This window comes from Microcaecilia unicolor, chromosome 3 (assembly GCF_901765095.1).
Source record: "Microcaecilia unicolor chromosome 3, aMicUni1.1, whole genome shotgun sequence".
Classification (NCBI taxonomy): domain Eukaryota; kingdom Metazoa; phylum Chordata; class Amphibia; order Gymnophiona; family Siphonopidae; genus Microcaecilia; species Microcaecilia unicolor.
Genome location: NC_044033.1, coordinates 211,324,125 through 211,340,209, shown reverse-complemented (window position 1 = coordinate 211,340,209; position 16,085 = coordinate 211,324,125). Strand labels below are relative to the sequence as shown.

At 45.6% G+C, this 16,085-nt stretch overlaps 1 protein-coding gene across 2 annotated transcripts in view; it reads left to right on the top strand.

Annotated features, from left to right (window-relative positions):
• Window positions 1–5,182: 5,182 nt before the first annotated feature.
• The window catches only part of PPP1R18 (protein phosphatase 1 regulatory subunit 18), a 64,502-nt gene continuing 53,599 nt past the window's right edge, over window positions 5,183–16,085 (top strand). For both annotated transcript variants that reach the window (XR_003941519.1, XM_030197385.1), the window contains exon 1: window positions 5,183–8,628. Coding sequence is in view for 1 of the 2 variants with exons in the window: in XM_030197385.1 (XP_030053245.1) it covers window positions 6,433–8,628 (2,196 nt within the window). In the remaining variant the exon portion in view is untranslated. The remainder of the gene's footprint in view (window positions 8,629–16,085) is intronic.

Genomic DNA, 16,085 nt, shown 5'->3' with positions numbered 1-16,085 from the left:
ACATCCTCAAGCAACTGGGGTACATGGTGGCATCAGTCCTGTCATCCCTTTGCAAGATCGTGAATGAGGTCCCTATAATGGCTTCTAAAGTCCCAATAGAATTAATATCATCAGCCACTATCGCACAGAATTGTCATAACCACTGGCTGTGCAGTGGTAACAAATTTTAAATCTGCTTATCCTTGCTTTACACTAGAGCACCAAGTATTGCCGAACCAACCAACAGAGAAAAATCTCTTCATCAACCACCTAGAACTTTGGACAATGTTTTGCACCACAGAGAAGGTATATCTCTTTTAGACTTATAACCAAGTAGCTAAGTTCTACATCAACAAATATAGATTTTGGATCCTATAAGCAAGATATGAGATCTGATGCTTCTAATGGGAGGATCCTGCAGGCCACCTACTTCCAGGGCTATCTCAAGTAGGTGGCTGCCAAACTGTGTCACAGACTAGGTCCTAATAAATGAATTTAGCCTGTAACACAATATTCAAAGATTGAAGTCTCCACTCCCCAACACTGACTTTTGTGCACTGTCCTGCTCTAGAAGACTGGCTTTGAACAGGTTAGCACACAGCATCTTCTCCATATCCTGGAGTCAAAGTTTCTTTTACACATTTTTGCTGATACCCTTTCTCGTCGGCAATCCAGGAGATAATACAGAATATGGCTCACATCCCTATACAGCAATAAGTTTGGTTTGCTTGGTTCATAGGTTTTCTGGGATCTTAGGAGAGCAACACTCAGCCTGGATGCATCTTAATGACATCACTAGTTTGTGTAGCCATATTCCCTGCCTTTTATGGAGAACTCCTGTTACTGGTAAGCAACTTAACGTTTCAGGACAGGCATGTAAACTTAGTATGTGCTCTTACTAAAGTCACTGTGAGGGCACAATTGTGACACCTGCAAGCACAAATTGCAATCCCATTGTTAATTCCAGCTCACTGTGGTTTCCTAATATGGAGAACAGAGAACTGTGCTACCTGCAGACCCAAATTCCAGTCTCACCACTTCTACATAGTTTAAACTTGTACATTCTAAATCAGGGCTTTTATGACCAACCAGCTAATCATGTACATCATCCTCTGTATATAGAGTACTATATATTTTACTAGTAGAAAAGGCCCGTTTCAGACACAAATGAAACGGGCGCTAGCAAGGTTTTCCTCGGAGTGTGTATGTTTGAGAGAGAGTGTGTGTGAGAGTAACTGTGTGAGAGAGAGTGAATTTGCGAGTGTGTGTGCGTGACAGAGTGAATGAGACTGTGTGTGAGTGTGTGTGCCTGGGGCCCCCCACCCCACCCAGTTCCAGTGTCCCCCCTTCCTCCGTGTTCCAGGGTCATCGTCCCCTCCCTCCGTTCCTCCGAGTTCCAGGGTCATCCCCCTGTTTTTGTTTTTTTAAGTTTTTGTACAGGTGGTACATTCCTCCCCCCAGTTCCAGACCCCCCTTCCTCCAAATTCCAGACCCCCCTCCAAGTTCCAGACCCCTCCCTCCTGCTCTCCAAGTTCCAGACCCCACCTCCCTGCCTCCCTCCGATTTGCAGACCCCCCTCTCTCCGAGTTCCAGACCCCACCTCCCTGCCTTCCTCCAATTTACAGACCTCCTCGGAGTTCCTGACCCCTGGACCCTCCTGCCGCAACTCTCTCTAGCTCCCCTTCCCGCCGCCAACCCTCATGTAGCTGAAGTCCTCGGCTGCGCGGCATGGACAAATGATGTGATTAAGTTGGAATCAGTTTGTGTTCGTGCGTCTGATGTCAGACTCCGAGGGGGAGTCTGGAAAGCGGAGGGAGGGAGGGATTTGGGGTCTTGAACTGGCAGCTGCGGGTGGCGAGGGGGTTGATGTGCCTGGGGGGGCTGTTGATGTGTTGGGGGAGGGGCTTGGGTGATGCGCCGAGGGGGGGGTTGATGCACCGAGGGGGGGGGTTGTCTGCGGTGCCGCGCTTGTCGTGTTACAGGGAGTGGTTCAGCTGTGAGTGACGTCAGCCTGGCTACGGAGCCTAGCTCAGGAGCCACGGACACGGGCAGCTACTTTAGAACGTTGATGGTGAGAATTATTATATAGGATTCATTTATCTCACATGGAACAGAGCCATGAATCATCATCTGAAGGGAGAGCAATTAATAGGAACTTTTGTTTTTACTCAAGTTGTCTATTTTAGATAATGAAAGTCCTTATATTTTGGCTTCTTTCAATCTCCTTAGCAGCTTCTCTAAAAATATAGCTGTTTAGGCACCCTTATTCAGCAAAGAATAGGACATTGCATTCTTCAATTGTAGCTTTGTCTGCATCACCAGTGCTCTTTAATTAAAAAACCATTTAATGTCTTCTGAGCTGAGCCCTTAGCACAGAAGTTGCTCAGTCTATTTGTCCTTCAGCTATATGCTGCTACCTGGTCTCACCACTTGATTGCGCTGCTGGACATCTTTCATCTGGATCTTGAATCTGATAGTTAACCTTAGAACTTCCGGAGTTTGATCTATTGACAGATCAAACTTCAATTACAAAAGATCAGGTAAAGTTGATAGTGGAATCTTTGGATTTGGAGGTTTATTTGACAGATTCAATAACTTATTCCCAAATACTGCATCACTTATCTTCTAGGCGATTATAAGAGGAATCTTCTATACTTTGAAGCTGGAAAACCCATAGGAAGATTATTCTTCCTGAAGGTAGACTCTCTAATGAAGGAGATTCTTGGATCTGTTAGAGGATGATTCGTTTATTCCAGAAGACTTTTGAAAACTATATGAAAGTTTATACTCCATTCTAGAGGTGACTCATTTATTCCTGACTTGGAATAAAGTTACCAAAGCTGTGAAAAGTTTCTTGGCATAAAGCAAATTCCAGCTGCTGATTCTTCATTTCAGCTCTTGCCTATATGTTGCCATAAAACATCCTTGTCTGGGTTTGAACTGGAAAGAGTTGAGAGCGGAAGGGTTAAACCTGCTGCTTATACCTCTGTCCAGGTCTGGGCCTTTCTCTTATTTTGTTGTAACTGCTTTCATTTGGAGAAACCTTTTGATAGAAATGTCCAGGAAAAAAAATTTCCTTGTAAAGAATGGCCACTACACCATTGTTCTTTGTAAAGATAGTTACTGTAAAGGTATACCATTATTATACACTGCAGGGAGATCTAATTTGAGAGCTTCAAGAAAGGTATCTCTTTATATGGGCCTTTTGTTTTTTTAAAGGACGTTAAACCCTTAGCGCATGGTTAGCACAAGCAAACAAGCTACTGCAGAAACGTTACGTTTTTGCAGTCTCCTTTAAATTTTATTATTGCTGCTACAGTTTTATATTTGAAACTTAGTAAAGATACTTGAAGAAAAAGCATTTTGCAGTATTTTGAGCGCACTACATTACCAATTTTTGAAAAAAAATGGGGGGGGGGGGGGAGGAGGAGGTGCGGCATGGGTGAAGAATGGGCATTCCTGTGTTATCAAGCTAGCAAATATTAGTGCATGCTAATTGGATAACAGCATTAATGTGGGAGCACCTAGTGCCTCCTAAATAGGAAAACAGAAGAATATTTGTTAACGATTATTGGTATAAACACCACCAAGGCCCTTTTACTAAAATGCATTGATCTGGCATTCACTCCAAATCCACCACAGCATGTTTTAAGCCATTTTTGCTAAAATTCAGGTCAAACGCTAATGTCAGGGTACGGTACCTGGTAGAGTTAACACAGGAGAATTGTTTTCCCTAAGGCTGTGGGATAGCAAGGCCCTATATGATTTTATCATGCAACATGCGGTAGGAGACGTCTGCTCAGTGTAAATATTAACACTGGAATTAGTACTGATTGAAAATCAGGATTACAATTCGGAAGCATCTGACACTTTTTATTGTATGTCTTCAGATAACTAATACAGTTTGAGAATACAGATGCTGTCAAAATTGTAACTCTAATCTTACAGGCAGACAAAATTTGTGAGAAAAACATCTATATCTAGTAATTTGTATCACAGCGATGTTCTCTCAAAAGAACAGCTTCACATCTGACCTTAGTAGTGTGGCTCACTAATATGTATCTTTCTTAACTGGCAAGACTTGCACCCCCCCACGTCGTCATCGGTGATTATGGTGATTATTTTTCATCTTTAACTGTTGAATATACTTCCTTTATACAGTGAACTTTAGCCAATATAAACTATTCTTTCAATTTTTAGAGAAAAATACTCATCTTTTAGATGTAAAGTTTTGCCCAGGGAATGTCTTCAGAGCTGAAGCTGTTCTTTTGAGAGAGCATCGCTGTGATAGAGTTGTCAAAAATGTAACTGCATACCCAGGATACATTCCTCACCCACAGCTAGCTGAGTGTAGTATAGAGGCAGCATTCACAGTTCTGATGGGAGGGGATTAGCCATTGCCTAACAGTGACTCCTCCTGACAAGACGGTGCCACTAACTGGACCCCTTGGCCAAGGATTGTCGATGCTATATATAAGTTATATGGGGGATTTGGAGAAGAACAAAAGCATTTCAGCAGTTGCAATTGGAAGATCCTGATATATTAGGGAAACAGAAGCTAGTTCTAATTGTGCTGGATGAAACTGCAGGGCCATTTTTTTTTTTTTTTACAGTAACACAACTTCCCCCCACCCTAGATCGAATCCCATAGTTTCTTCTAAAACTTTATTCATTTAAAATGCACTTTCAGCATTTTGATCCTCTATAAACCTTTCTTGTTTTCATCATGGTGTTCTATGATCTGGTTTGCTAGAGGCTCCTTACAGTGGTGTATAAGAGAAGTCTTTTTTTTTTTTTTTAAATCTGCAATTTGTCTTCAGTGGTTGCTGCAGATGATGCAAATAAGCTAATGCTGGTCTAAAAGCCTTTTTCAAATGTGTTTGATAGGCGTGCCACAATGATTTAGCTCAGCCTCGCAGATTATTTTGTGTAGCCTAGACTGGTTCACATTAGCTCACAAAGGAGGAATTCCCCTTGAGGGAAGGATATGTGTCAGTTCCCCATCTCGGCTCCCCCTCCCCCTTCTTTTTTTTCTTTCCACATTCAGTGTTTCAGCTGGTCATTTGTCAATATCCCCACCAGCTGCAGTAAGGGGAGTGTGTACAGGCAACATCTTTTCCATATTCCAGCCCCAACCCCTCTTTGTCCACATCTGTACCGGGACAGCAGCTTGGTGCAGTCCATGCTAGGCTAATGTCTCCAGTCTAACCTCACCCTTTTTTTCTGTCTCCTGCAAGCTGCAGCTGAGATCTACAATCCCTCTCCTTTCCCCTCCCCTCTCCCTCCCCTTCCTTCCTTTCCATGTAGCTGATGTTTTTTCTGTACAAAGATTTTAGTTTCTTCTCCTTTCCTGCCTTCACTTTTCGAGGACTTTGGAAGGAGGATAGTGAAAGAAAGGAGGCAATGGAAATCCTCTCCCGCCTCCCCACCCCATCGACCTCCCTATTAACAAAGGACAACTACTGAGACATTTCCTTACAACTGCATGGATATGATTTCTTCTTAGCTCCTCTGGATTTTCCTCCTTTTTTCTCGGCAGCTTCCTGCCCTTCGATTTGTTTTTTTCAAGTGCTTGATTTTTAAAAGAGAGAACAGAACTTGGCAAACCGTGCTGCTGCTGAGGATGTCGGAGGAAGAAATCCAGCATTTTGAATTGTAAACCCAGGGACTGGCCATGCTTTTTAACATAAGTGCTCCTCTTCGGACCATTTATCAGCCAGTTTTCTCTGGACAGGATTGGACATTTATGATGCTAGCTCAATACACAGAAATCCCAGCAGGATCTGTCCCAACTCTGAAAGTCTTGATTAATGTTTCCTAAAGACATTCCTGATTTTATTTTCCCCCATTGCGTATTTTTTTCTTTTTCTTTTTGATTTTCCTGGGTTTATAAGGGGATTTGCAGCAGTCTGGACAGACAGATTTGTGCCCCTTTGGATGGAAGGATTACTCTTGGCTGGAGCAGCTGTAGATAACCAGACTGTTACTGTCTTCCCACGCACAGGTCCAAGTGATGTTCACCCTTAAGACATGTGGTTTATGTATTGTTTCGCCCTTCTGAGGACAGTACCTGGTCATGTGGAGGCAAACACGCCAAGGTAAGATTAAAGGCAACCTCTGGCTGCAACAAACCTTGCACATGTCGGGTGGCATATCAGAGAACTTTTGTTGCCTCATTGTATTCATTCAGAGGGTCATCAGGAGAGAAACGGAATTGGTGGCAGAACAGATCTGTGGGCAAAGGCCAACACTAGGGTTTCGTCTATTAGCATCAGTATCAGCCCCTTTCATTTCACTGACTGGATATGATTGAACCACCAAACAGATTCCTATCACCTGGAAATCCCAACATATTTTAATTCAACTGCACACCCTCTCTATCTCTTCTCTGGAGATATTCCCTCATCTCCCTACTGTAGTCCTTGTTTGGAGCTGCTTTCACTTGAAGGCAAAATGTCAGGATTGCCAGAATGGAAGGTACAGCTGCTGGAGAGGAAGAGAAAAGATGAAGAAGAGCAGCGGAGGCGGGATGAGGAGCAACGGGAGAGGCTGTCAAAGATGCCCACCTGGAAGCGAGAAATTATCGAGCGCAGGAGAACTAAGATGGGCTCCTTTGGAACTAGTTCCTTGGAGGCAGCTGGGAACTGGGATGGCTCACAGTTGCACAGTGTTGCCTTTTGCAGCCAAACAGCAAATACTTTTCACAGCAATAATGCTGAGCCAACAGAAAACTTGGTTCTGCAGGAGAAGATTGGTCCAGTCCACCAGAACCCCTTCATCAAGCTAGAGAAGCAGCGGAAGGAGAGTTTTGAGGGTGACACGGCCTCTAGGGTGAGGCAGATGACTGATCTCTACGCCCAAATGCCTGGGGTGAGGACCATCAAGGCTGAGAATATCATCATCATTGAGTCAGATCCTCATATCTTCCAACAAAATTCAGCCCCACTGAAGGAAGATGCCAAGTGCAAAAGTGTGGAGGTCCTCAATGAGCCAATGACTGTACATGAGAGCAGTGCAAAACCAGACATCCATGCTGCTGACATGCTGTCCATCAAGTCTTCCCTCAGTCGTAGTGTGGAGGACATCAATTCTTTCAGGAGCCAGGAGGATCTCAGAGTCAGAGGGCGTCCTCATCGTGGCACTGTCAGCAAGCTGCTGAGCAAGTTTGGGCAAGAAAAGAGCAGGTGGATTAGGCCTGTAAGATCACTGAGCACTGAAAATATTGTGGATAAAGCAGAACCACGAGATAGCTTCAAAGACTCTTTTCAGGCCAGCAGCTCACCACATTCAGGGGACCTCTTTCTTTTTCAGGAAGATGGCAATGCCACTGAACCGAATCCAAGCAATATGGCAAGGCTGTTGAATCTCTCCAACACACAATTGCTTAGTAGCTCCAGGGCCACCCCCCTTTTTGATAGAGAGAAGGCACAAGAGGATCCCGAACATGCTGTAGTGGCCTTTCACAATCAGTTCAAGGCCAAGGAGCCTCTGCCAGGGTTGGAATCTCCTTGCAAGTCCATGACTTGTTTCAGCCCACTATGGCACAAGGAGACTTCAAGACACTTTGAGGCAACAGATGAGAACCATTTGGAGAAGGAACCCACCCAGGAAAAACTCACAGATACAAGGGAGATCTTTGTTCCAAGCCTAAATCAAGTCACTTCTGACTCCACCAGCCCCAGAGACTGCTTTGAGATCCAGCCAGCTCCCCTTCCCGACTTCTCCCTCCTGGCAGAAGATGACCTTCAGGGGAAGGCCCTGGCCAACCTCCGGCTGCAGTCAAAGAGTTCCTCTGTGATTATCCCCCTCCAGCAGCCAGCCCCTCCCCTGTGTCCACAGTTCAGCCCTAGCCACAGAGAGGAAGCCAGCTGCCTTTACAAGTCCTCAACTAGTTGCTGCCTTCCCCCTTCCTCTTCCTGCCTCTCAGCAGGTTCTGCAGCTGCCATCTCCTGCACTGAAGACAGGCAGCAGCCAGTTGAGAATGCTCTGGGTGCCAGCTGGGAAGGTGCCCGGCCTTTGAACGGCCGGGCACAGTCTGCCTTGGACCTCGTGGAGGGGCAAAAGGAGACAACATCTCTGGATAGCCAGTTCCTGCAGGACTCTGCCAACATGAGCAGATTTTACAATCTGAAGCCAGCCCTAGTGCCAGGAAAAATGTCCTCACTGACACCAGAGGAAGGGAGGTTTTCCCCTTTCAGCATCCGCACTGCCAGTACTCTGTTTAGCAAGGCAGAGAGATCAATGATATCACTCCTTCCACCAGATCAGGGAATACAGCCAGCAAAGGATCTGCCCATGAGCAGGATGGGCAATGTAGTTTCAGTGGGAAGAGGTCCTTCTCGCCTAGAATCTCCAGTAGTACCTTCATCTCCTGAGCTTGTGGGCAAGGTGACCCACCCTGCTATGCAACGGCGAAGTGGCAATACTATCACAGTCAACCCACGCAAGGGACCACCTGCTGGCACCAGGGCCTCCCCCACCAGAGCAGAAAATGGCTGTCTGGAAACTGATACCACAACAAGCGCAGACACCTCCAAAGCAGTTCTGGTAAAGAAGAGGTACCCCACAGTAGAGGAGATCCAGGTGCTGGGGGGCTACCTGTCACTGGAGAGATCCTGTCTGGCAAAGAATGACCCCAATCGTAAAAAGGTAAGAAGTTGTCTTATTAATTCTATTGAGGTGCAATAGGGTCACATCTGTGTCCCAAACTGATATCACAAAAATTTTCTTTTGTCTAACATCAATGTAGTGAAACACAGGCCATGCTGCCTCCATTTTTCTCTCTACAGTTTGAGTGTAAAAAAAAGTGTTTTTGAGGTGGCAGTTTAAGCAGCCCTGAGCTGGAAGTTGTAGAGAAAAAGACTCGCATGCATAATTGGGGGTATCACTCAGAAAGGCTTTTATGTTTTCCCATTGATATCAAACAAAGAGGAAAGCAAACATATATTTTAGCTTTGTATTCAATACTCACTGGAGTAACTGAGCATGTGAAAAAGTGAGCTTCGCTTTGTCAAACGAGTAGATCTGAGATGAGACACTCTGCAACATTTACCAATGAGGTGGAACACTGGAGGGGTAGGGGGAGGCAGGGGGCCAGAGGACAGAAGGCTGCCTTCAGGATAGGGCGGGGTGCAAGCTAGCGGAATCTTTCAGTGGAATGTAAAGTAGCTCTTTCCTTCCTGTCGGCACAGTCGCAGGAGCTTTGCCTGTTCAGTCCTGATAACCTGGTCAGCTTAGAAGGTCTCAGTCACAGGGACAGAATGAGCTAGTTCTTCTGGCCCTCATTATTGTATCCATGGACTTGTTCCGGTTTAAGAAAAAGCTGAAAATGTACTGAACAAAACTTGGACTGGCTCATCTCATCCCTACAGACATGAAGCCATCTAGATTTCTAGAAAGAAACTCTCCATCAACTAGGATATAATGTGCTTACGTGCATACTTTGCTAGTCTCTTCTAATATTTTCAGCTCTTGGTTTCCTCATTTTTTTGCCATATGTATGGCGGGGTCAGAGAAATTAGGAATGTTCAGTGACCAGGAGAGAGAACCTTAGGAGTGATCATATTTGATGATCTTAAGGTTCCAAAGCAGCACAACAGGGCAGTGGGGTGGGATCTCATCTGAAGCATTGGATGAAGCATTGTTTCCAACACTGGGGATGTACCTCCAAAAGGGTAAGGGAAGAGCAAGGTGGTCCAGAGAAGGGCTACTAAAACAGTCTGTACTGTAAACTCTATGAAATCACTACTTCAGAACCTAAATATGTATACTTAAGAAGAGAAATAGCAGGCAGTCTGTCCCTTTAGGTATATTTATATAATGCTGTATATTTGTAGTCCTAGATAATTTTTTTGGGGGGAGGTTTAGCCCTTGTTTTTTTCAGTGGTAGTTTAAGGTGTTATATTTCGGTGTTTCCCTATCCCTGGAGGGCTTACAATCTAAGTTTGTGATTGAGGTAAATGGTGAGTTGTGATTTTACCCAAGATCACAAGGAGCATCAGTGGGATTTGAACACTGGCTTCCCTGGTTCTCAGACCATTGCTTTAACCATGCGGCTATGAAGCACTTTTTCAGTGGAAAGGAAGCTCTAGAACAAGATGTCCCACAGTATGAAGCTCCAAGGGGGTAAGCCTAGGAGTATTGTTAGAATATACAGTATTTCTTCATACATAGGGTGGTGGTGCACAGATCAAAAGATGATGGTGGTAGAAGTAGAAAAGCAAGGCACAGTGCCCCAACGGGTGCACGGAGCCGCCATTAACATGGTGCCGTGCCCCGACGGGGATGCGCAATATCCCGAGCGGGGTGAGGCAGGCTCGTTCCCGCCCCTCAGAGGCACCCTGCTGGGAAGGGTGGGGAAAGAGAAGGGGGTTTAAAACCCCTAGGCTGAGCCTGGATGTCCTCTTTTGGCGTCCGTGGGGGCCCGGGGCAAGCCTTGCTACCCCGGGCTGGTGGCAGGGTACCCAAGCCTGATGGTGTAAGCTAGGCAGCTGGGATAGCTGCGCTTACAGTTGAGCACCCTTGCTGTACAGCGGGGAGCTCTGTATACGATTGGTCAGTCTTGCTGTGACGGCGGACTGGGTGTGGCCGCTAAGCCGGAAGGTTGATTGGCTTGGGTATACCCAGGTTTATGATGTTTGTAATTTAAATAAAGCTGCGGCCAAGTTGTGCCAAGTTAAGAAAATGTCCTGTGTCTGTTATTCTTCAAATATCACGAATACCAGTAGGCCCGAGGGGTCTCGGCTGCCTATGTTATACAAAATTGCTCATTACAGTCATAAGATACCTACTACCCAGGAAGTGAATGTGAAGCCAGCCACTGAATAGTTGTTACAGGAAGGGAACAGAGTTAACTAGATGGGTCTTGCATGCTGTGAGAGGGATCAGGTGTTTAGAGGACATTGAGACATCTCAGGAGTGGAAGACAGACTGCTTAGGTATGTGTGTGGGGGAGGGGAGGAGACATGAGTCAAACCAGGTATGTTTGGAAAGTATGGACAGAGATCAGATGTGCATGTGTGTGACGGAGAGTACAGAGGCATTTTGTAACTGAGGTAGAAATGTAGGGCTTGCAAATCCTGCCTGTCTTAACGTGTATCTAGAAGAGCTGAGTGCCAGCTGTTTGTGTCAGCAAGCCAAAATAATATATAAGCAAGCTATTGACATCAGTCGTGGCAGTGACTGACCTCCGCTGCCCTGAGTCACTTCCTCTACAGTGTGCACTGGGAAACCAGCTTCACATTTTGCTTGTTAACTAATACACTGAAGCAAAAGTCAAGAAAGCAGAACTTTCACAGGGAGGCAGAAGGAACCTCGTTCTTCAGCTACCTTACTTTCAAAAGTGCCATTGTCATAATGTTTGAAATCCCCTTTCCCCACATTGTATTGATCAAAATAAATTGCTAGACCAGAGGGGCAGAACCTTAAAAAAAAAAAAACCAACAACAAAGAAACAAAACAGTCGTGCAGCCACCTCTAGGACTGTTGTGTGTGGGGTTTTTGCATGCTTTATTTAGTACTTTCTATGTTTCTATTAGTACCTTTTTTTTCCCAAGGCAAGTTGCATATGGGTACAGTATACTATATGGTGGTCCTATGTGTAGATGGCATGAAAATCTGCAACAGAGTAGATGGAGTTGGTGGGACAGATAAAACATATAATATGAACATTTTTAGAAGAACCTTCAATGATTTGGCAACTGCACTTAAATTCAAACAGTAATAAGGTAATGTATTTGAAGACAAGACTAAAAATCAGAGAGGAGAACTAACAGTCAACAAACAGTAACTCCAGAAGGAGACTGTATTTGGCACAATGCAAGTTTTAAAAAAGAGCCTTAGTAGTAAACTTAAGAGTTCGAGATCATACCCTGGTTTAGGAGTTAGGTTCCTGTAATATCAATGTCAATATTACAGAAATTATGGAGTGAGTTTTATATTCAGGTACACTAGATATTTTCCTGTCTGCAGAGGGCTTACAATCAAGTTTGTATTGGAGACAATTGGGGGGGGGGGGGGGTAGGTGGCTTGACCAGAAGCAGGATGTGAACCCCTGGTTCTCTGATTCTCAGCTGGCTGCACTAACCATTAGGCTATTCCTTCATTCCACGAGACACTGCTGCTGACAGCAATTGACCTATTCGTTTGACAAAGCAATTAGTATTTTCCTAACTAGTTGTATACTTGGGCCATAAAGTAAAAGAGAAGTAATATTAGTTCTATACATGTCTCTGGTGAGACCCCACTTTGAAAGTCATGTGCAGTACTGGAGACCACAGCTTTATGATGACATTCCAGGAGAGAGACTTTTTGGCTAGTCCTGGTTTTGAACTCAGATCCCAAAAGCAGTGTGGTATTTGTAGTCCCTGAATCTTCTGCAAGACTACTAATGCATGAAGATGGTGTTGCCAAAAATCCAGGATTGGGCTGAAATCTCCCTTCTGGAATTGGGTAGCTTGGAAGCTGTGTTAACAAGGTGGAGGCAGTTCAAAGGATAACTAGCAAAATGATGCATAGCCTGCACGGTTAGCTGTGTGCAGAGAAACCAGGGGGTGCTAAACCCAATGGAAATTACCCCTCTCTGTACACAGTCAAGGAGTTTGTTCAATATTGGGGGTGTTCAATCACCCATAGCACCCACAGAGCTGGCTCTTATGCAGGAGAGCAACACTTCAAAGCTATTGTCAATGTAGCACTAGGTCTTTTAGCACAGGTCTGCACTCAAATCTTGCCACAAACCCCACTCCTTCCGACAGGAAGTTTGCATCAGATAGGGTGGAACTTGGCAGGCTGTGAATGTGGGCCTCTGCTTAAGGTCCCACACGCCACTCAGTTTAGTTTTGCTGCAGTCTCGGCCTATGCAGTAGGTCTGAGTGGAGAAAGGGGAAGAAGGTGAGATGCTGAGGGCACTCGTGCAGCCTAGTACAAGCCTATTCTACAAAGTCGAGTAGGCGCCTACTTTTTGTTATAGAATACTACTTATTTCTAAAGCGCTACTAGACATATGCAGTGCTGTACACTTGAACATGAAGAGACAGTCCCTGCTCGACAGAGCTTACAATCTAATTAGGACAGACAGAACAAACAAGAGATAAGGGAATATTAAAGTGAGGATGTTAAAATAAGGGTTCTGAACAAAGTGAATAAGGGTTAGGAGTTAAAAACAGCATCAAAAAGGTGGGCTTTTAGCTTAGATTTGAAGACGGCCAGAGATGGAGCTTGATGTACCGGCTCAGGAAGTCTATTCCAGGCATATGGTGAAGCAACATAAAAGGAACGGAGTCTGGAGTTAGCAGTGGAGGAGAAGGGTGCAGATAAGAGAGATTTACCCAGGAATGTAGGGAGAGATAAGATTGGAGAGGTACTGAGGAGCTAGTGTATTAACCTACCTAATGTATAGGTGCGATCACACCAGCTATGCACAAAAGTGGATCTGCCTGCCTGCATCCTGCCTGTGCTCTGACCCTCTATACACCCCTTGCAAATATGCTATGTAAGTTAAGCAGGTATTTGCATCATACAAGCATTTACATATGTGAGTGAGCACATATGTATCTCAAGGTTAGTAATATGGGTGCCTAAATCATAGAATTGCTTGGGGTGGAGGGGGGGAAGGGAAGGGAATGTGAGAGCTGGACACCATGTGGGATAGGGAAAGGAAGGAGAGATGCTGGAGATGGGGTGAGGTAGGCATGGAAAGGGGAGATGCTGGACTAGAGAAAGGGGATTGGATAGGGAGGTGGAGACGAGATACTGAATGCTTTGGGGTGGGGGCGGACACAAGGGGAGCAAAGTCTTATAGTGCATTTTCCCTTCCCTTCTCCCTCTGATCCTTCTACCCTCTAAACTGACATTGTAATTGTTTCCTCAGTTCATTGTAAGCCACTTTCAGGCTGCTTTAAGTGGTATTATGCGGGGTATAAATGTTCTGAATAAATCTTACTATATAAATGAAGAGTGACTGACATGCCGCGCGCTGTTCTGCGCATGTGCGGCACGTCACAGATCACTCCCGAGTCCCGCCCGCACCGTCTGTCGTTTACAGGAGCTACCCCGACGAGCTGCGAGAGCGCTTCTTAACCCGGCTCCTGTTTCCCCTCCTGTCATCTGGAGGCGAGGGGCTGCTGAGGGGAAACCCATGTCAAAGTGGAAGCAGAGTAACGAGGTGTGCGCAGACTGCAGCGTGCCCGGAGGCAGGCTGTAGGCAGCAGCAGTGGTTCTCTCTCCTTATACTTGCTCTTGTCAGCATTCCGATTTCTGCCTGCAGCACTGAAGATGAAGTCGGAGGGCTGAGAGGAGCAGGTATAAGAAGAGAGAGAGAACGTGGACTTGGGGGGGGGGGGGAGTGAGGGTTCAGGAGTTAACAGAGAGAGAGAAAGGGGACCATGGGGGAGGGATAGGGATTCAGGAGAGCAGGAAAAATTACTGGTAGAAGGAGGGCAGAGAGAGAGAGAGATGTTTGAAAGGGACAGATGCTGGGAATAGGGGATGAAAAAAAACAAGGGAGACTGTGGTCATGGAGTGGAAGGGAGAAATGGTGATCATGGAGGGCAGGGGATAGCTGGTGCCAATGGAAGGGAAGTAAAGGGAAAAGAGGAGAAAACAGGAGGAGACTGTGATCGGGAAGGGGAGAAATGGTGCCCATGGAGGGGAAGGGACCTGGAGAGGAGAGCCAGGAGGAGAGATGGTCATACACACACACGCTCTCTCTCTCAACTCACTCTCACACTCTCATTCAGACAGGTGCACACACACATACACTTTCTTTCCCTCGCTCACACTCACACACACAGAAGCAGGGAGAAATTTATCTCCTCCTTCCTTGACACTCTCTCTCTCTCTCTTTCAGACAGAGACAAACACACACTTTCTCAGTCTCTCTCTCTCTCACACACACACACACACACTCTCTCTCTCTCTCTCTCTCTCTCTCTGAACTCACTGTCACACTCTCACTCTCTTTCAGACAGGCACACACACAGATGTTCTCTCCCTCTCTCACACACTCACTGTCTCTCTCTCTCTCTCACACACACAGACAAAATATTACAACAATAAGGGAATTACATTTCACAAATAAAAAATGCTGCCCATTTTAATGGGCTAAACGGCTTGTAAATAAATAAATAGAGAAGGGCAGAAGAAATGCTACATACCTTGGGGAGGGAGACCTAGGGAAAAGGAGGAGATATGCTGGACTATGGGAGGGAGAGAGGTAAATAGGGCCTTTAGCCACTCTTGGGAAGCTGCATAACTGAAGGTTCACCTGGGCTAGGGTGTCTTTGGGCTGGCCCTGGGAAAAGGAGACATGATCAAAGATCCAAATGCCTAGCAGAATACAGTAACAAATCAGTAGGTAACATTTTTTCCATAGAATGAAAAGCTCAACAATAAGGGATCAAATGAAGCTGGAGGAAGGAAAGCTGTAAAGATTGAGAAAATCCTTTTACCACAAAGAGGGCAGTGGACATCTGGGACAGAATCAGCAGAGGAGATAGCTGCCAGAATAATGGCAGAATACAGTTATGCGTGGGACAGGCACAAAGGGACCTTTAGTGAGGGAGGTAAGGAAGAGGATAATCACAGAAGAGAGCCAGAGGAACTGACAGAAGCATCCTCAGCTCTGCAGTCTTGTCAGCTGGGTGCCCTGTATTGTGATCACAACCCCTCAAATCCATCTACAGCTCACTCTCCCCTAAGGGGATCACAAAAATCAATAGGTGTTATGCATCACAGGCTTTGTCACATGATAGCATTACATACAAGGGAGATGAGAGGGTGCAGCTCCTATACTGTTGTACTAGGACAAATTGGAGACTGAGGACAGATAAAGATGCCCAGGCCCATCAAGTCTCTGCCCTTTATTTTTCCCTGCTATATTATCACACCTTCTGATTCCTTGCTTCCTCACTTCTGAGAAACCCCTTTGTATATTCATCCCACCCCCATTACCCACTGCTGTGTCCCCTTTGTTGTGCCTATCCCTGGCTTTAGCCCTCCCACAAAATTAATCCCTGATCCAGGCTTTATTAATCTCCCTAGTGGTTAGGGTGGTGGACTTTGGTCCTGGGGAACTGAGGAACTGAGTTTGATTCCCACTTCAGGCA